Raw genomic sequence first — 21,792 nt, 5'->3', positions numbered from 1 at the left:
TAATAAACTTGAAGAGGTTCCTAAATTACAACTGTATGTGTTACTATCGCACAAGAAGAGGTCATTACACAATTAAATGCCTCGGTAACATCTGGTTCCTCAACCAAAAGTTAGGATTCTAATAAGCATATTTATGTGCTTACTCATTTAAAAATCATTTTGGTCTTTTTCACATAATCTAATTAAGTGGTTGAGTAGAACTGTTTAATAACTGAAACCCTGGTCATCTCATTCATCCTAAAAATTTCACTGCTGAGGAACACCGTGGCATTCTTGTTATTGCTTGGTTATAACACTCATATGATTGCTTTTTTATGAAGTATTTTTATGAGGTGAAAATGCCTTCAGGAAATGATGTTCCTCAGCACATTTGAAACCATTGGCTAGGGTATGTAAATTACATAAAACATTTTGTGACTCTAAAAATTACTTGTAAGCTTATTTACTTCCTTAGTAGACTTGGTCTGCCCTCAAAAAGAGCTGGTCATGTAATAGGTAGGAATTTAAGTTTCTCTACTAGAGATAGCTAATTCAAGAAGGTAAAAATAATTTGATTCTCATTTACTTCCCAACAGATCCCAGATGGATTTTTTGCCCATTTTTATGCCATTTGCGAGCAAATCAGCCCTGTCCTAGCCTGGGGCTTTTTGGGTCCTAGAAATTCTCTCTATGATTTATGTTGCTTCTTTAAGGTATGTTCAGCCATTGAATCATTTTTTTCTAAATCAAAAAGCAGGTAAGTTTTGTTCTGTTTTGCTTTTGCTTTTGTAGAAAAAAAGAATGTTAAAAAAGGTAAAGTTATAAAAGTCACCTAAATTCAGTGTTTAAATGCCAGTGGAACATTATTATATAGATTTGGTGCTTTATCATGGAGTAGATTCCATAAGTCCATTCACCTTATCAATTCAATTCCGTCTGTAATGGAGACGTGTGTGTATGGTGTTACCATGTTACAGTCAAGTTGCTGCAGACAGTTGTTCTTCATCTCTAGACCCTTTTGAAATTGATAAAGCAAATATCAGTCTTTATTGCACATGTAGGCAATTTAGAGGTAAGTTCTGTTCCAGGTTAACATGAGTGATAGAACCCTAGTTGTGAGAAATAACACGAAAGTTTAAGGTTGTATCCCAATGCCAGCAGTTTGCCAGAACACAAGTTACAGTGTACTGCAGAATTCTATGCCTGGCACAGTGCCAAGAAAAGTCTTTTTTTTTTTTTTTTAAGTTTATTTATTTATTTTGAGAGAGGGTGAGAGAGAGAGAGAGAGAATGCAAGCAGGAGAGAGGCAGAGAGAGAATCCCAAGCAGGCTCTGCACTGTCAGCACAGAGCCCAGCATGGGGCTCGATCCCATGAACCATGAGGTCATGACCTGAGCTGAAATCAAGAGTCAGACACTCAACTGACTGAGCCACTCAGGCGCCCCAAGTCTCAACCATTTAATAGTTTTGAATCTAAGCTGAGTTTCAAGGAGCAAATAAAAGTAAACATAATCAAGTGGATTTGAAAGTTTTTGATGTTTGTAAGTTTGGGTGTTTCACTAGACTGATGATTTAAAGTTAAATTATTGGGACGCCTGGGTGTCTCAGTTGGTTGAGCATCCGACTTCGGCTCAGGTCATGACCTCACAGTTCTGGAGTTTGAGCCCCGCGTTGGGCTCTGTGCTGACAGCCCAGAGCCTGGAGCCTGCTTCGGATTCTGAGTCTCCCTCTCTCTCTGCCCCTCCCTGGCTTACACTCTGTCTCTCTCTCAAAAAAAAAAAATAAAAAGGTAAAAAAAAAAAAAAAAAAAAATGTTACAGAAAAATAAAAAAATTTAAATTATTATGTTTTTGTACTGTTAATGTAGCATTTATGTAAATGTTTAGGAAATACTTATTTTACTGTCATTCAAAACTGATCAATTTTTGACTAGTTTTCTTGAACTCCCAAATGTATGTGTTTCTTGGAAAAATTTGGACTGGGAATTAAGTTTGTCATTAATGAACAGTCTGACTGTAGGCAAATCATGCTCTGTCCTCCTTTTCTTCATCTCTAAGATTGCTAGAGATGATTGCTAACGATTTGTCCAGGTATAAAGTCAAGCAAATCTATGAAACATGCCTTCTTAGTACTTCTTAACATTTGGTTTTTGTTGGATAGAAAGTAAGTATTTCTGTTTTTTAGTTCTTTGGAATTACTTTTTTTCTCCCATCATGGCATAACAGGCTGAGACTTAATACTTAGTAGTACACAACTTACCTAAAATGAGTTTCGGAAAAAAAAAAAGGATGAGATTTTACTATTTTCAACAGCATGGATGGACCTAGAGGGTATCATGCTAAGTGAAATAAGTCAGCCAGAGAAAGACAGATGCCATATGGTTTCACGTATGTGTGGAAACCAAAAACAAAGCAAATGAACAAACAAAAAACCAAATAGAATCATAAATACAGAGTGATACCTGGCTGGCTGAGTTGGTAGAGCATACAACTCTTGATCTTGGGATTGTGAGTTCCAGCCCCTCGTTGGGTGTAGATTACTTTAAAAAGAAAATCTTAAGTAAATAAATACAGGGAACAAACTGGGGGTTGCCAGAGGGGAAGGAATTGGGAGGGTGGGCGAAATAGGTGAAGGGGATTTAGAGGTAGAAACTTCCAGTTATAAAATAAATAAGTCATGGGGATGAAAAGTACAACATAGGGAATATAGTCAATAATATTGTAATAACATTGTATGGTGACAGGTGGTGACTACACTTACCTTGGTGAGCACTGAGTAATGTACAGACTTGTTGAATCATTGTGTTGTACACCTGAAATTAATATAACACAGTATGTCAGCTATGCATCAATTTTTAAAAAATGGGTTTCAGCGTAAGTATTAACTTACTGAAATGAAATATCTTTCATGATCTATTTGAAATCTGAAATTTTTATTTTTCATCTATCTTAAGTTTTTTAGGTACAGAAAAATACACACTTGAAACTTAAAAGTGGGGCTCCTGGGGGCGCCTGGGTGGCTCAGTCGGTTGGGCGTCCGACTTCAGCTCAGGTCACGATCTCGCGGTCCGTGAATTTGAGCCCCGCATCGGGCTCTGGGCTGATGGCTCAGAGCCTGGAGCCTGTTTCCGATTCTGTGTCTCCCTCTCTCTCTGCCCCTCCCCCGTTCATGCTCTGTCTCTCTCTGTCCCCAAAATAAATAAACGTAAAAAAAAAAAAAAAATTTTTTTTTAAATAAATAAATAAATAAATAAATAAAATTGGGGCTCCTGGGTGGCTCAGTTGACTAAGTGTCGACTCTTGGTTTCAGTTTAGGTCATGATCTCACGGTTTGTGAGTTCAAGCCCTGCATCAGGCTTCATGCTCTCAGTGTGGAGCCTGCTTGGGATTCTCTGTCTCCCCCCACTCCTCTCTCTCTCAAAAATAAATAATTTAACCATATGGTATCTGTCTTTCTCTGTATGGCTTATTTCACTTAGCATCACACTCTCCAGTTCCATCCATGTTGCTACAAAAGGCCATATTTCATTTTTTCTCATTGCCACGTAGTATTCCATTGTGTATATAAACCACAATTTCTTTATCCATTCATCAGTTGATGGACATTTAGGCTCTTTCCAGATACCATATGGTTTCACTCTTATGTGGATCCTGAGAAACATAACAGAAACCCATGGGGGAGGGGAAGGGAAAAAAAAAAAAAAAGAGGTTAGAGTGGGAGAGAGCCAAAGCATAAGAGACTGTTAAAAACTAAGAACAAACTGAGGGTTGATGGGGGGTGGGAGGGAGGGCAGGGTGGGTGATGGGTATTGAGGAGGGCACCTTTTGGGATGAGCACTGGGTGTTGTATGGAAACCAATTTGACAGTAAATTTCATATATTAAAAAATAAAAAATAAAAAATAAAAAAATAAAAATAAATAAATAAATAAATAAAATAAAAAAATAATAAAATAAAATGACAAGTAAAAAAATAAATAAATAAATAAATAATTTAATTAATTGAAAAAAGTAAGAGTTACAATTACGGGAAATAGTTTACTCTTCTATCTTAAAGTTCGTACCAGTGTTCAGAGGTAACAATGAAAATATCGGTTAATGGGAAAGAATTAACAATAGCCTCTTACATTTATATAGTACTTTCAGGGTTTACAGGCATTTCCCATACATTATTTCTTTTTCATCATCATGTCGGCTCTGAGTGGTACAGAGAACAAGTAGTATTATCCCTTATTTTACAGAAAAAGAAAATGAGACCCAGGAAAGGTTTAAGCATTTGTACAAGGTCCTTTTTCCAGTGGATGTGGAACTAGCACTGGGAGTCAGGCCTTCTGACTACTAATTCAACGCTTGTTACAATATTAGTAGCTATTTAGATTAATACACTTTTGGTCTGTTAAGTACCAATCTGTTTTGTGTTCATTTTCCAGAATCAAGTTCTTTTCTTTCTCAAAGACATTTTTGACTTCGAGAAGGTGCGCTATTCCAGTATAGAGACTTTGGCCGAAGACCTCATGCAGTTACTTATTCGCCGCACTGAACTCTTACTGGCCTATCTTGGGGCTGATGCACTGAGGCATACAAGTAGTTGTATAAGTAGTCATGGTCATGTTATGTCCAGTGGCCTGTTGGAAGCCAAAGTACAATAAGTACCATAAAAACCATACAACTTGAGTGTGCTATGAAATATTTAAGGTAACTATTGATTTTGTAACACACGTTATAAGGAATTGGAGGATATGGACTCAGGGAGAGAAAAGAAAATCTAGGAAAGAACGAGTGATCCTACTATATTTACACAGAAGTTCTGTCATTGAATCCCTGTGTACTGTACCCAAAATGATGTTTTCTAGTCTTTAGGTAATAATTCAAGTGTGGTGAAATGTTGTATATTTTACAGAAATACTGCTTGAATTGAAATCAGTATTTGGGAGTTAATTGATATGTCGTCTTGAAGCTGTCTGCAATGTCCAGTATCATTTTCAAAAGCTCTGTTTTTATGCTTTGCACCTTGAAAATATACACTTTAGCCAAGACCTTTGTGGCCCACATACGTAAGAATATATTACTCCTTGTGTCAACAAGTTTAACTTTGCCTGAAAATGTATTTTTCATTGTAAAGTTATTCATTGTTTAATCAAGTTTGGGCAGTAGTGGTGTTTAATATGTACTGCTTACATTATTGCTTGTGCATTCGCTTATGTTTGAATCAAAGAAATTGTCATGGCTATCTCATAAAACACTTAAATGAATTGACACTGAGAAGTTTACATTAGATTTACTGCAGTTTCCAAAATATATTATTGTTGGGCCTATAAGTTAGAATAGAGACTGAAGAAATTTCTTTTATCTTTTTATAGATTAGAGCATTTTCCTTTGAATGAATATTGATTAAAAAGATAACATTTATTAACTGTGAGAGGTAATTAAGATTTTTTGTGTGTGTAGTTTTGAGACTATCTCCCAGTGAATATCTGAAGGTATTAATCTGGATACAGTAAAATAATTTCTCCTTTCTCCTTCTACATAGCATACTGGGGGTTTGTCATATTATGCCCCTATTTTTAAAATATTCATACTTTGAATCTTAGTGAGGTCTTAAAGGTTTTTTTCCCCCTGAGTTGAACAAAATATTTTTTAATGGCATGGAAGTATATTTCATGTCCTTTATGATAACTAGATGAACAAATGGCTTGTTCATATGAGGGGTTCTTCAGGGTATATTAGATACATTCAGAGCTGTATTAATTTTGTGTCTAAATCATATACCACTTATTTAAAGTGGCTCACTCAGCAAATCAATGGATTGGGATTCATTGATTATGCTCCTGAGATGGGCTTTATTTATTTTAGGAGTGAGTTACCCAGAAAGATCTAAAGTATATTTTTTAAAAATGAATTTTTAGATTAAAGTGCCTAGTTTCTGATTAATGAGTAGAAAATGAAAAGTGAGGAGGAAAGCATAATCTTTTAAGGTTTTAAATTTACATATGTGCCATATTTATGTAATATTGGTTATGAAATATGAGTTTCAGAATCTTTATGCTGTTTTCATGTTACTGTGTTCCATAATATGTGGGTTAGAGCGTTAAACAGTATGAAATATTGCTCTGATATTCAGCTCCTGACCTTTCTTACATATATTTGTAATTTAACAATTGGCTATTCATAACTTTTATTATTGATGGAGGAATATCATTAGAAGTATCAAAACTAAAAATTCCATTATGTGTTGTTTTATTTTTTAATTCATCTCTTGTATTTTTAGTTTCTTGTTGAGGTACCCCTGGCCTCGAATGATTCACACACACACGTGTATACACACACACACACACACACACACACACACACACACTCCCATCATTGTGTAGACAGGACAATTATTGCTTATATTAATCTTCCTGTTTACGGGGGGAGGGGGAGGCTAACTGTTCTAAGCTGTGATGTTACAAACAAAGCTAGAAGTAAACTTAATTACTTTTTTAGTTGAGGAAGATATTATTTTAAACCTATTTTGAAGAATTGCACTATTTAATAATGCTGCTATTACATAAGATGACTCTGGGGAATTTATTTCATCAGATAAGATGAATAGCTTTCCAGAAGGTGTTTTATCTTCTCTTTTACTTTTCACCTTAAAAAAAAAAAAAAAAAAAAAAAAAAAGCCACCCATATTCAAGAGGTTGGTTTCTCAAAATCAGTGAGTTTGATTAGTTTCTGGTCAGCTGTGTAGCTACTATTTTAGCAAAATGCTTCTTTGTGGCCTTTGATGAAAGAGACAAGAGTGACCAAGTAGAACTTCAGGGTAGTAAGTATAGGAAAAACCTCTCTATTGTAAGGGAAGAAACTTGAACTTTTTAAAAGAAACATCTCTCAAAAACAGTTTCTGACCACAGAAGAGTGCTTAACACGTATGTACCAGTTTCAGTTTGCCTTGATATAGGGGTAAACAGCTAAAACAATGTTGTAATAATAAAAAAGGATTAAACTAGTCTAGAGCCTCTTAGGAAGGAACCCTGTTTGACACTTAACATTGCCATCATGAGTCCTACTAACATCCACTCCCCTGTGTATGTGATAAGAGGGCCTTGAAATCATCCTGAGAAAATGGCTTTTTCTTCCTGTTTTCTGGAAGAAAAAAGATCAGTCAGTGTTCAGGTGATTTATATTTGCTAACTTTTTTTCTATTTTGGTTTCTCTATGTTTTTGTTCAACTAAAAGTCTAGTTACTTCTTCTCGAAGGCTTATAATACATTTATTAAATATCAAACTGACATTACTTTTTTATTTAAAAGAAGCCAAGTTTTTCATCCTGTTACAGTCCACTTCAAAAAACTTTCTCTCAGAAAAAAGTACTGTTTATTTGCATCCCTTTATTTTGATTCTATTGTTAAATTATCTGACTTTATAAAAAAAATATTTACAAACTGTCTCTTGCCTTAAGATGTAACATGTTCACACCTGAAACTAATGCAACATTGTGTGTCAACTATGTTTCAATTAAAAAAAAAAAAGAGGTCACGTTTTCTACTTAAATGATTACCTAAAGAGTGATTATTTGCATCACAAAAGAATTAGTTTATTATCCTTTTAAACATTGAAATAGGAATGCCAAAGTAACATTTAATATACTTCTCTGTGACCTTTCATAATCAGAAATTTCTAATTATGTTCATGACATAATTTGCTTTTATTTTAATATGAACACATATAGGAAATTATTTGGAGTATATCTTTCAAAGTAATTATAAGAATGAGGCTGAATTCAAATCTTTTGTTTTTTGCTTGGATTAATCATATTTAGAAATTTCTCTGGGACTCAAGAATTTATATAATCTATGATTAATGGAAATAGGGGCATTCTTTCTTTGTTCCTAATGATTCTATTGTGTTATTGTTTTGCTTAGTTTGAGAACAACCATGTATTATCTTTACTTGGCTGATATTAGTAAATGTGTCTATTTCCTAAATGTAAGGACTGTACTTACTAATTTATGTAAAAGTGAAACACTACTGTAGCAGAAAAAAATTGTACCGGCTCTTTAGCCAAAATAAGCTCTGTAACATGGATGTATTTCTACTACTGCCAAATAAAAAACTGACGGTACATCTTACTGAGGTATCGACTATTTTATATAATGCTTCTATACTTTTGCAAGATCATACTTGTCTCATCAGACCCTGACATATAGGAACTTTCAGTCTCGGCAAGATCACATTCACAGGCACAGGGAACACAGACACGGCAGAACTGTTGGAATCAAGTGCCAAAGTAGATGTTTTCTTTATGGACTGAGTGGGAGAAAAGACAGTTTTCTGATGAGTGAAGCCAAAGTACTTGAGTTGGGATTTGTTGTTGTTGTTGTTGTTGTTGTTGTTGTTGTTGTTGTTTGAGAGAGCATGAGTACAATTGGGGGGAGGGGCAGAGAGAGAGAATCTTAAGCAGGCTCAACGCCCAGCAAGAGTTCAATATGGGATCATGACTCAAGCAGAAATCAGGAGTTGGATGCTTAACTTACTGAGCCACCCAGGTGCCCCACAAGTACTTGTGTTTCAGTTAACAAAGTGTTTTGATTGGCAATCCTGTCAAACAATATAAATTTATCTGAATGATGTTTGTGCATCTGTCTCTATTCAGACATCCCATTTCCCACCACTTCCTCATCAGAGTTCAGATACAGTCAGTCAAGGAGGGGGTTGTTGCCTGGACACCGCTGGAAGCACCAGGCGGCAAAGAACGGTTTATCTGGACATAAACAGCACCTGCCTTACAAGTGCGAGGTCACTCTCTTCCCAGCGAGGAAATGGGGCTGGGATCTGGGGCAGCATCTCTGTCTCCGCCTCTGTTTTCTTTGTCATCCGGCACCCTCCTTGCCATCCTCAATCCCGCTGCCTGAATTTATGTTTTGTATTTTAAACATCACTGAATTTGGGGGCATCTGGCTGGCTCAGTTTGAAGGGCACGCAATTCTTGATCTCAGGGCCGTGAGTTCAAGCCCCACACTGGGTGTAGAGATTACGTAAGTAAACAAATAAAAATAAAAAATTTAAACATCTCTGAAATTTTAGGTTTGTTTAGAATACGTCTGTGCAAGCATGTCAGTGTCTTGTTACGTTATTTGTAGGGTTTTGCTGGAAATCTTTATTAACTCATTTGGTTTTACCCACTGTCTTCCCTACTGTTCTTATGCTACTTTTGACTTTTATTACAAAGTGTTTCTTTTTATACTCTGTATTCTGTAGTACTTTATCCTGCCACGTCTTCTCCTTTAATCTCTCCCTCTCCTCATGCTGCTATCTTTGATCAGGCTGCACAGCTTTCTTGTCTGCTGAGGTGGTGTTGTTTTTTACCCCTGCCTCTGAACAGTGAAAACCTTTAAGTAACCTTCATCATTTGGGCAGGGAAGGACTGAATTCCAATATAGAAGAAAAAAGCAAACCTTCTTTGACACCTTATTCTTTGCTTAAAAGCCATAGCAAAGTAACTGGTACATCAAATATCACCTCAACGTTTTGCTTTTAACTGTCTCTTATGTGTGTCACAAAAGCCTTTCACAAAGTACATTTATATATAGGAGATTACAGAACTTTTATGATTTGCTATGTTTGAAGTAATACCATAATACTTGACTATAGAGGAGCACTTTGACATTTGCAAGCACTTGAAATATATGACTTCCAGAACTTTGTTGATTTTTTTAAAATTTATTTATTTAACAGCACTGGGAGAAAATAGGCCCACAGACTTTAAAAAGGACTGGATCTTTAATGTGGTTAGGAGATGGCTAATTTAAAAAAGTAGGGGAGTGCCTGGGTAACTCCGTTGAGCATCCAACTCTTGATTTCGGCTTAGGTCATGATCCCAAGGTCATGGGATCAAGCCCTGCATTGAGCTCCACACTGAGTGTGGAGCCTGCTTAAAAGTCTTTCTTTCTCTCTCTCTCCGTCTCTCTCTCTCTCTCTCTGTCTCTCTTTTTTAAAAAAAAGTAGGTTAGAGGCACCTGGGTGGCTCAGTCGGTTAAGTGTCTGACTTCGGCTCAGGTCATGATCTCGCAGTTTGTGAGTTCGAGCCCCGCATTGGGCTCTGTGCTGACAGCTTTAGAGCTTGGAGCCTGCTTCAGATTCAGTGTCTTCCTCTCTCCCTGCCCCTCCCCAACTTGTGCTCTGTCTCTCTCCTTCAAAAATCCAAAAAAAAAAAAAAAAAAGTTAGGGGAGCCTGGGTGGCTCAGTTGGTGAAGCATCCGACTTTGGTTTCAGCTCAGGTCATGATCTCACAATTTGTGAGTTTGAGCCCCACATGGGCCTCTGAGCTGACAGTGCAGAGCCTGTTTGGGAGTCTCTCTGTCTGCCCCTCCCCCACTCTCCGTCTCTCAAACTTAAAAAAAAAAGTAGTTTAAAGCAGGTGTGTTTGTTATCTACTGCTGCATAACAAATTATCTCAGAATTTAGCAGCTTGAAACAATAAACATTATCTCACAGTTTCTGAGGGTTAGGAATCCAGGAATGGCTGTTTCTGGTGGTTCTGGCTTATCATGTCTCCCGAGATTGCAGCCATTTGAAGGTTTGAGCCGGACTGGAAGATTTGCCGTCAAGATTTGCTTACTTATATGGCTGTCGTTAAGTGGTATTAGGTTCTTGCCATGTGGGCCTCTTGGCTGCATAAGTGTCTTTAAATTTTTTTTTTTTTAACATTTATTTATTTTTTGAGACAGAGAGAGACAGAGCATGAACGGGGGAGGGGCAGAGAGAGAGGGAGACACAGAATCAGAAGCAGGCTCCAGGCTCTGAGCCATCAGCCCAGAGCCCGACGCAGGGCTCGAACTCACGGACCGCGAGATCGTGACCCGGGCTGAAGTCGGACGCTTAACCGACTGAGCCACCCAGGCGCCCCTACATAAGTGTCTTTAAAACTATTGCTGGCATCTTCCAGAGTGAGCAATTCAAGCGGTATCAAGACAAAAGACACAGTATCTTTGATAACCTAGACTTGGCAGTGGCACACCATCACTTGTGCTGTGTTCTATTGATCACCCGGGCCAACTGTGACAACCGTGACACAATACGGAAGGGCATTACACAAGGGTGTGAACATTAAAAGGCAGGATCATTTGGGGTCATCTTAGTGGCTGGATACCATCACAGGGAATCATAATACATTATATATAGTTAAGGTAGATACTTTAAATGAATAAATATATATTCTTTGGGCAATAATTTGATGTAGGGTCAAGGCCTTCACTACGAGTATGGATCTGTTTGGTATTCTGAGGTATCTTTGTTGTATAAACTATCCATCTAAATCATCATCTGGGATTTCCAGTTTCCCTTTTGAAGGAGAAAAAACTTACATGGGAAGCAATGAATGCCAAATCCACCTGGTTTTCCTAATTTTGTAGCCACTTTTATACTTTGCCTTACCCCCACCTAGCTTAATGGTAATTTTTATAATCTATTTGCCTTTATCAAGTCTTCAAAGCTTTCATCCTAGCTTTTGTAAAAACATTACTTACTTTGCTTTCACATTTATTCCTTTTTGTAATTTTATGTCATTTCAATAATGTGCAACTGATATAATCAAGTTTGAGAATAAACCCAAGTGATTCATGATAGGTATATGAGGTATGTTTATTAAAAAATGGCAAATCCTAGATTTCAGATAGTCTTTTTTTTCTTTTTATTTATGTACTTATTTATTTTGCAAGAGAGAGAGACTGTGTGTGTGAGTGGGGAAGGGACAGAGAGAGAGAGAATCCCAAGCAGGCTCTGGGCCATCAGTGCAGAGCCCAGTGAGGGGCTCGTCTCATGAACTGAGATCATGACCTGAGCCAGAATCCAGAGTTGGACACGTAACTGACTGAGCCACCCAGGCACCCCTCAAATAGTCTTAAGTTTAGCATGTCCAAAACTGAGCTCCTGACCACAGCGGCTTAAACCGCCTCTTGCCAGCACTTGACAACTGACAACTCCATTCTTCCAGTTCCTCAGGCCAAAAACTTTGTCCTCACACTTCATGTTGTATCTTGTGCCAAAATCTACTGGTTCTACATTTTTTAAAATGTACCAAGAAAAAAAAAAAAGTGCCAAGCACTTCTGTCTTCACAGGTGTCACCATGGTCCCAACTCCTGTTACCTGTCATCTGGTTATTTTGGACACCTTGTAATTGGTCTCCGGTCTCATCTAGTGTATTTGTAGCATATCAGCCAGAGTGAACATGTTAAAAATATGTCAGATCATGTCACTACTTTGTTCACAATCTGCCATGGCCAGCCATCTTAAAGGCCAAAGTCCTTACAATGTTAGACAAAAGGCTCCGCTGTGTCCTGTCCTCGTCTACTTCCTCTTTTCACCCTATGCCACTCAGCTTCACCCACACAAGCCTCCTTGCTCTTTCTAGAACATGTCAGGATCTTTCTTCTCTGGACCCCTTTTGTACAATGTTTGGGGCACCTGGATTGCTCAGTTGGTTGAACGACAAACTCTTGATTTTGGCTCAGGTTATGATCTCACGATTTGTGAGATCGAGCCCCGCAACGGGCTCTGTGCTGACAGAGCAGAGTTTTTTGGAGATTCTCTCTCTCTCCCCTGCCCCCCCTTTCTCTGAAAATAAACAAATAAAATTAAAATTAAGAGGTGTAAGCTATTCATTCCTCAATTAGAGAAACATTCTAAATCGGTAATTGAAACAGCTATTTAAACTTAATCTAGACAGGTGGCCTAGATGGTCCAGCTCGCCCCCTTGCTCCCTTCAGTACCATTACCTCAACCTTCTTTAGTTCATGAAACTTTCCATGGTCATTCTGGCTGCAGGACCTTTGCACAAGCTGATCTCTCTGCATGACATCCTCTTTCCCCACTCCCCACTTACCTAACTTCAACATATGCTCCTGCTGTCCACTTAAATGCTGCTTTCTCAGAGAAGCCTTCCCTTCACTCCCAACCTGTGTCAGTGTTCCCTATTATGAACTCTCATTCCACCCCTTTCCTCCTGAAACTTTCCAACTTATAAGTATGCATTTATTTTTATGATTTAAAGAAGTGAGTACAAGCTCTCTTAACTGATAATCCATTTGCTGGGCTCACCTCATTAAACAAAGTGCTTCATTCTTCCTACAAAACTCTAATAGGGGGACGCCTGGGTGGCTCAGTTGGTTAAGCATCCAACTCTTGGTTTCAGCTTAGGTCATGATCTCATGGTTTGTGGGTTTGAGTCCCGAGTTGGGCTCTGTGCTGGCAGCACACAGCCTGCTTGGAATTCTCTGTCTCTCTCCTTCTTTGCCCCTCTCTCACTCGCTCTGTCTTGGTCTCTTTAAAAAAAAAAAGAAAACCCTCTAGTAGGTATCCAAGGCATGGGAGGCCTTCTTCTCCCTTCACCAATTCATTATTCATTCTTTCATTCAACAAATATGCAGTTCTAGATACTGAGGATGTAGCAGTTGACAAAATAAATAAAAAGCCCTGCCATCATGATCAGACATTCTAGTGGAAGAAGGCAGACAATAAACATTGTACTTAGCAATATGCAATATGGATAAAACCACAGCAGGAAAGGAGGGAATGCTGTGAATGGGGTGAGTGGATATCGTATTTTTATTTCATTTTTGTTGTTGTTGTTTTAGAGAGAGCACACACATGCGCATGAGCAGGAGAGGGAAAGGCAGAGGGAGAGAGGATCTTAGGCTCTGTGCTGCCTCAGCTTACGCCTTTTATTTTATTTTTTAACATTTATTGATTTTTGGGAGAGTGTGCAGGCATGCAAGCAGGAAAGGGGCAGAGATGGATGGGGGGGTTGGGCGACCCAGGATCCAAAGCAGGCTCGAAGCTGACAGCAGAGAGCCAGATGTGAGGCTCGAACTCACCAACTGTAAGATCATGATCTAAGCCAAAGTCCACTGCATAATGGACTGAGCCACCCAGGCGCGCCCCCCCCCCCCCCCCCCCCCCCCCCCCCCAGCTTACACGTCTTAAAAGAATTTCCATCATGGTGCACCTGGGTGGCTCAGTCAGTTAAGTCACTTTCGGTTTTGGCTCAGGCATGATCTCACAGTTCATGAGTTTGAGCCTCGCCTCGGGTTCTGCACTGACAGTGTGGATCCTGCTTGGGATTCTCTCTCTCTCTGCCCCTTCCTTCCCCCACCCCCACACTGTAGCATGAACACTCTCTCAAAATACATACATAAACTTAAAAAAATAAATCTCCATCCTGAGTGTATGGTGATGGGGTGGAGAAGAAAAGCTACAGCTGGGAGTAGAAAGCCTTTTCAATATCCCTGAAAATATAACCTGAGCACCACTGTCTGTCCAGAGCTGGAAGTTGGAAGTGTTTGTCCCTGCTGTATCTCTGTGGATGCTACTTCAATAAAGTTTTTATATTTTTCTTTTTTTCATTCTCTCTCTTTCTTCTATCTTTTATTATTTATTTTGTGCATGCAGTGAAAAACTGAAGATCTCCCAAACCAGAAACCCCCCCTTCGTGGGTTGTCTGATGGGTTTAACTGACAGGCTGGTTGAAAAGGCGTGTGGGTGCCAATATTCTCAGGTGCCTTTAGTTTAAAAAGACCAGAGATGATTTGCTTTTAACTAGGGAAAGGTGGTCGATTATATAAGTATTATTCGCTTTTAGTTGTGTGTGTGTGTTTTAAACCTCTTCTTCTCCCTCCCCCTTCTCCTTCCACTTTTCTCTATCACCACTCTCTTTGGAGTTCAAGACGAAAGCCAAGAAAAAAGACAGCCACAGCCAGACGAAGTGGTCCCCGGACTGCTGCCCTGTGGTCTCAGCAACAAAGGAAAAATTGGTCAAAAGTCATGCTTTCGTTGAAGACAAGGTGGTGGCTCGGCGTGCGGGTTAGAAACCAGGACTGCAAGAGCCGCTGAGAGAAGTGAGCCCCAGGGCCAACAGGCTGTGGGTAGTGGGGAGCCGGCTCCAGCCTGTCTGTGAATCCCATTCCAACATCACTCCTTACCCACCGGGGAGGCCGCCCTCCCGTGTCCGGTCCCTGCCGGGAGGTGGAGGCCAGACCCCCGGTGAGAGGCTCGGCGACCCAGACTCGGGCGACCGGCAGGTTCTGGCGGAAAGTTGGCAGCCGCCGCCCCTCTCCAGTCTCCCTCCTCGACACTCCACCCCCCTCCGGGCGCTACGGCGGAGGTGGGGGTTGGGGGAACTGGCCTGGTGTTCTGGAACAGCTGCAGCCGGCGCTGGGCCCGCCTGGAATGCGGGAACAGGCTGCGCACCAGGACTTTTATGGAAACTTGCTGCTGGAGGCGGCGGCGGCGGCCAGAGGGCTCCCAGCGGCCGGAGCGGCGGCGGCAGCGGCCGGAGCGCCCAGACCCCTACCCGCACCCAGGCGCAGGACGCGCACAGCCTCTCCGCGCGCGAGGAGGACACTCGCTGCTCGTCGGCTCCGGGCGGGTGAGAGCAGTCGGGGAACGTGGGGCGGGGGCGGCGGACACGGAGGTGTCGGGTCCCCCGCGGGGGCGGGGGCTGCGGGAAGACGCGCCCCGCCGCCGGGCTGAGCCGCAGCCCCCTGAGCGCGCCGGGCTGCGGCCAGCTGTGGCTGCGCGCCCGGCCCGGCCCGGCCCGAAGGAGTCGCGTCCTGTGGACTCGGCGGGGTGCCGGCCCGGGTCTGCGCCTCTGGCGGCGCGAGCCGGCCTTGGGCTGTGGCGGCGGTTTCCTCGGCCCGCTCCCCTGCTTTCAGCTCCGCCCGTGCCCTGTCGGCACGGAACTCGGGTGCTCGGGTGCCTTCCCTACTCCTGCAGGGAACGGCCCTCCGCGAGCGCAGTGGGTGCCAGTCCCCTCGCTCTCCCCTCGGGGTCCAAGCAGCCTCCAAGTTCAGTGGCGTCCCCCCCCCCCCCACCACGTGCCCCCGGAGCGGTCTCCGTCGCCGCCAGCGATGCCTGCTGTTTTTAAGAGAAATCCTTTCTGGTGCGTCCCTGCGGAGCTTGGGGAGTAATATGTGATTTAACAGCCCGTCAGCTACCCCCTCCCTCCAAAGTATTTTCTGGAAGCTATTTTGTCCGAGGTGGGATGTTGGGGTTGCGCAACTACAGTGGGAAGTTGGAGTGGAGTGCATAATGTGGTCACCTCCGTAGACCTCCCTTGTCCTCTCTTTTTTGAAAACGCCACGCCGTTCCAACTGTTTGTAAACTGTGAAACGCTCTACAGTGCTAAAAATTTACTGGCATTTGTAAAGAAAAAAACGAAGTTGAGAGGTTATGATTATCGCAGTGGCTTCGAGACCTTCATTTTATATTTATTTGAGGACCATAACGCGAAACAAAGAGAGCTGGGGGGAGGGTGCGGTGGAGAGCGAGCGAGAACAAGGTAAAAATAGCATAAGGGTATGTCCTAACAAAATGTCCTTGGGAAAGAGGCAGGTAGAAAAAATGAAGTAAGCCATGAGAAATAGTTCATGAGCAAAGCCATGGGAGCATCATTCATCAGCTAAATTTTGTTAATGAATTTGTGTAGCGGGCCCATTGGCCTGCGAGTCACAGCATAACTATGTGTTGGGTAGTACGATTAGTAAACCTGAGTATTTATGCCATTTTAGTCACACGTCATTAAGTGAACCACATTATTCCTTCCCCCCCTTTACAGGTTGGATTACTGCCATAAGAAAACTCAAAATACACTAAATCTTTGAAATTCTTCTGAGTTTTGAGGTGTGCCAAGGTGGAAAATGTGTAATTAATCAAACTGAGGGACAGTTGTTTTTTTTGAGATATGTTTAGTATAAATGAACTTTGATTATTTAATACAACTAGTTATGATTCTTCCTCACAGCTATTAGTCCTCTATTTTTGAAGATCTTTTATACTTTGGAATAATTTAAAGAAAAATGTGGGAAATTGTGTGTTTTATCTACAACAACTCCCTTAAGGAGCCCTAAGCAAAAACTACAACAAAAATTTTTTTAATCCGGTTTCCCTCAAATTGGCAAAATTCGGTTTTAATGGAAGATTCACACTTCTAAATCCCTTTTCAGCTGAATGTAGTGAAGAGCCATTTTTCTTGTTCACCTTCAATGGAATCTGTGCTATTTTTGAAAATTTGATATGTAAGACTGATCATTGTCAAAATGTGTGTCATCTCGAGATGACTATATTTAGCATCAACAAAGGAATGCGTTATCTAGGCTTTTGAACAGTATTTTTCCCCTGAAATTACACTTGAAGTATTTAGGTTAGGGTTCCATTTGTGAACAGAATGAAAACTGAGTATGTATATTTGGAAGAGATTAATTGGGGATTTAGATTGCTTCGAACCCGAGTGACCTGAAATGACATACTTCTTCATTTAGGAAAAAAGGATAAAACTTACCGTTGTCTTCAAAACACCCCAAAGGCAAATAAAAGTATTGTTTAAATAAAAGCACATGCCTCTGAGAAGGAAAACAATGAAGTAAATGTAGAAAAGTATGTAATAGGTGGGCAGATGTCTAAACATTTTTATGGGAGAGAGGACGCAGTATATTTTAGTACGTAAGGCATATACACACACAAAATATCTTGGTAGCTGTTTTATAATTTAGAGGGAAAATGACCTACAGCATTCTTAACAATTTCACATAGTTTTGTTCTTAATCAATTTGTGGTCTATATCACCTGTGTAGGTTTTTTCATGTTCTCTTCTGGTTTTATAATTGGAAAATTACATATTATTTATATACACTTGGAATTGTTATATTTTCTTTTTCTATTTAAGTATTCAGTGAATAGTTTGGCTGGACTTAACCATAGCGTAGACTTTCTACACTCTGTGATGAGTGGATTCTTACCCTGAAATCCAACTTATTTAACTTCTAGTAAAATTTGTGGGTTTTTTGTTCTAAACTTAATATAACCATATTTATGGTTAAAAATTATCAAGAATGGAGGGGCACCCGGGTGGCTCAGTATGTTAAGCTTCCAACTTCGGCTCAGGTCATGATCTCACCGTTGGTGGGTTCGAACCCCACATCGGGCTTTGCTCTGACAGCACAGAGCCTGCTTTGGATTCTCTGTCTCCCCGTCTGTGCCCCTCTCCCACTCGTTCTCTGTCAAAAATAATTTGACGTTAAAAAATATCAAGAATAGAAAAGGGGACCTTCAAAATGTGACACATGTATTGTTAGCATTTTGATGTATTTTTTTTCTATCAGTAGCGTTTTTTTTTTTTCTCCCTGCCCCTCCTTTTTTTTTTTTTTTTTTTTTCTTGTCATCTCCTCCCTTTTGCTGTCAGATTAGAAGACAGATTAGAGCTCCCTGGGCCACGTTTTGAGGTTGGTGAAATTTGACTTCCACCTTCCTTTCTGTGCCTCTTTCTTGTCCTTTCCTCCCCTTTGACTGGGCCTCCGCCTTTCAGGCCAAACTAGGCCTCCCTTTATCTCTCCATTTTCTTAGTGCTGCCTGTTCATTTAGATCAGGGGCCACAAATTGGCAGCCAGAAGCCACTTACAGCCACAAACAGGCTTAAAAAATAAAACCTGGATTTCCAGCCTCTTGAAAAATTGGAGGATGTTGGCAAAACTGGGTCCTTTCTGCACCGCAACAATACCCTGGGACAAGTAGTTGCTTCCCCCTCAGGGTACACAGGCTCCTTTTGACATTGTCTCCTCCATTCCCTGTTGTTTTACAACCAGTCCTCATTCACTTACATTAACTGTCAATTAACACTACATAACATTGACTTCCACTACTTTTACATTGCCTGACCCTAGACGCTTGAGTATGCTTGAGTCTTCTGATCTAAGTATGAGGGCAAGTCTGAAGCTATGATATGATGGGAAGTCTGGACCTGGCATTAGGAATCCGGACTTTAAGTGTAGACATATTTTGGTTAGCAATCCTTCTCTTAAATAATGTGATCATAGGAATGAGAAGAACAGGTTAACATTCACTGACACTAATTGCTAGTATCAATTTGAGCTGGAAGGGGCCATGTATTGATAGCTAAAATGAGTAAAAAGATTTTAAGTGGTGGGATTTCAGAAAGCATAGGGTAGGTATTTCTGGGAACTCTTAAATAATCCTAATCCTTTCCCCTCCTGGAAATGTTTAGGAGAGTTTTTTTGACCCCTAGAGATTGGCCGTAAAGGGGAGTTAACTACTGTTCCTCTTCTGTCTTTCTGCCCTCCCCTTCTTTGTAGGCAGGGCCTGGGGCTGCCCCTTCCCAGCTGTGTCCTTCATTTGAAAGGCCATTTCCACTTGCAGAGAAGGTTAGGAAGCCCATTCTCCTCCAGAGAGTACCACATCCATGTGCTTTGGAAGCCAACTTCTGGTTTTTCATGAGACCTAGTTTAATGTAAATCCAGTCCATTTTACTTCGTTTTCTATTCATTCATGCATGCATTCTTACCAGCAGCCTTCTTTTGGGAGATGTTAATCATAAGTTCTATTTGGGTTGACTTTGGATTAGACAATTTTCCTGTTCTCTCTTTGTCATTCATTCACTCCTCCAAATATGAGTTGAGTTTGTACTGTGTGTCCTAGTTGTATGAGATGCTAAGGATAAAGAATAGAGTAGAGCAGGGGCACCAGGGTGGCTCAGTCGGTTGAATATCTGACTTTGGCTCAGGTCACGATCTCACATTGGTGAGTTTAAGCCCTGTGTTGGGATCTGTGCTGACAGCTCAGAGCCTGGAACCTGTTTCAGATTCTGTGTCTCCCTCTCTCTCTGCCCCTCCCCTGCTCATGCTCTGTCTCTCAAAAATAAATAAACATTAAAAAAAAAAAAAAAAGAATAGAGCAGCATTCTTGCTTTTAAGGGTACTCCTAGCACAGTGATTGCCCTCTGAAAACTATCAAATACAGTCATATGAGTGCAAAGTATTATACTTTATTAATACAGAAGAATGTCAAGGCAGGTTGAAAATAAGATTCTTTGTCACTAGTGAGGAATTGTTTATATCGGTAGGAAGAAAAAAATCTATTTCTAACAGATAAAATAGGATCTAATTTAACATTTTTGAATTGTGACAAGGCTTATCACAGGTTTTATAGTATTTTTAAAGTATAAAGTTACCATCTTTACTAAAGAAATGTAATAAAGTTGTATTTTGTAAATGTTTTTTATTTGAGAGAGAGAGAGAGCGTGAGGGCGCACAAGCGAGAGGGGAACAGAGAGAGAGGGAGACAGAGGATCCGAAGTGGGCTCTATGGTCCCAATGAGGGGCTCAAACTCATGAACCATGAGATCATGACCTGAGCCTAAGTCAGATGCTTAACCGACTGAGCCACCCAGGTGCCCCAAGTTATATTGTATTTAAGTATATATTTCTGGTGAAGTGAAAAATGATAAAATTTAGGCTCACATTTTATGAAGCTCAAAACAATGTTGTTGTTTGTTCCAAAGACTGTAAAGGGATAGGTTTTAACCTATGGGATAGTTCCAAAGACTGTAAAGGGATAGGTTTTAACCCTGTTAAAACCTGTAGTATATACCTGTAGTATATAGTTAGGTGTTCTAAAACCTTCTTAAAATTTGAGACAAATAATTTACTTGAGTTTAATGAAATGCAGATTTAAAGCTGTCAGTCGTGACAATTCTGTTCCTTCAGAAAGGAGATAACACATTAACACAATGTAACCATTATTATAAATGATAGCTAAGATTTAAAATTCTTTTCTTAAGGAGTACCTGGGTGGCTCAGTTGGTTGAGCATCTGACTCTTGGTTTTGGCTCAGGTCATGATCTTGTGGTTCATGGGTTTGAGCCCTGGGTCAGCCTCCGCACCGACAGAGCAGAGCCTGCTTGGGATTCTCTCTCTCTTCCTCTCTCCCTGCCCCTCCCCTGCTTGTGCTCTCTCTCTCTCTCTCTCTCTCTGTCTGTCTGTCTCTGGAAATAAATGAATAAACTTAAAAAAATTATTTTCTTGATTCCTGCATTATTTGCTATGTTGAAATATTTTAATTGAATATCTAAAAAAGTCAAGGAAAATTAATTTAGAAAACATAGAAGTCAAGCATAGATCCAATGAAATTCTAGAATAGAAACATTAGCATGAATATTTTTAGATCTGATGTACTTAATATTATATTCTATGAGATTTACATATTGTCTCACAGCTTGAGCTTCATACCTTAATACTCAACCTGGAAATTATTTTATAACAGCTCCAAATTATACTCTATTCTTGAAACACATTTTATCAGGCTATTAAGTCATTTTCAAAAGTGTCTTAAAGCCTGTCTCACTAATTGCTGTACCTGTTGATACCAATATTAGTATTACCCATCCAGCATATTATGTATATAAATATATATATGTGTATATATTTATTTATATATACATATATTTCACATACTTTAAAATTAGATAAAAATGGAGAATGGTAAAATAAGTAATCGAGTAACAGTCAAACCTGCAGCTGAACATTTGCAACCTCAGATAAGTCACTGAGTCTCTGTGCCTCTCTTTCCATATGGTAAGTGAAGGGATTGGACTAAACGATCTTTCAATTAGCAATAATTGTGCTTTGGATAACCCTCATTGGCTACGATCCTGCCACCGCACAAAGCTGATCTTTAAAGTCTTTGTATAATGAGCTCTAAAAATCCTGATTCCTTTTTTTTTTTAATACTTATTTTTTTATTTTGAGAGAGAGAGCATGCACACAGGAGTGAGTGCAGGGGGGAGGGGGAGAGAGAGAGAGAGAGAGAGAGAGAGAGAGAGAGAGAGAGAGAGAGAATGAATATGAATGAATATCCCAAGCAGGCTCTGTCCATGCTGTCAACAAGGGGCTCGATCATACTCACTGTGAGATCATGGCCTGAGCCAAAATCCAGATTCAGATGCTTAACTCACTGAGCCACCCAGGATTAAAATCCATGTCATTCT

General features: G+C 40.2%; 2 protein-coding genes and 1 pseudogene across 7 annotated transcripts in view; 2 read left to right on the top strand and 1 right to left on the bottom strand.

Annotated features, from left to right (window-relative positions):
- The window catches only part of MIGA1 (mitoguardin 1), a 105,889-nt gene extending 97,798 nt beyond the window's left edge, over positions 1–8,091 (top strand). For both annotated transcript variants that reach the window (XM_049616968.1, XM_049616967.1), the window contains exons 15-16: positions 576–692; positions 4,408–8,091. In XM_049616968.1, the coding sequence (XP_049472925.1) occupies positions 576–692; positions 4,408–4,626 (336 nt within the window). In that variant the 3' untranslated portion in view covers positions 4,627–8,091. The remainder of the gene's footprint in view (positions 1–575; positions 693–4,407) is intronic.
- A 7,213-nt stretch (positions 8,092–15,304) lies between these two features.
- The window catches only part of NEXN (nexilin F-actin binding protein), a 50,896-nt gene continuing 44,408 nt past the window's right edge, over positions 15,305–21,792 (top strand). For all 5 annotated transcript variants that reach the window (XM_049616961.1, XM_049616957.1, XM_049616962.1 and 2 more), the window contains exon 1: positions 15,305–15,384. The gene's annotated coding sequence lies outside the window, so the exon portion shown is untranslated. The remainder of the gene's footprint in view (positions 15,385–21,792) is intronic.
- Positions 21,308–21,474, bottom strand: LOC125913875 (uncharacterized; annotated as a pseudogene).

This window comes from Panthera uncia (assembly GCF_023721935.1).
Source record: "Panthera uncia isolate 11264 chromosome C1 unlocalized genomic scaffold, Puncia_PCG_1.0 HiC_scaffold_4, whole genome shotgun sequence".
NCBI classification, from domain to species: Eukaryota; Metazoa; Chordata; class Mammalia; order Carnivora; family Felidae; genus Panthera; species Panthera uncia.
Note: the sequence above shows the minus strand (reverse complement) of the source record. Positions and strands in the feature narration are given on the sequence as shown.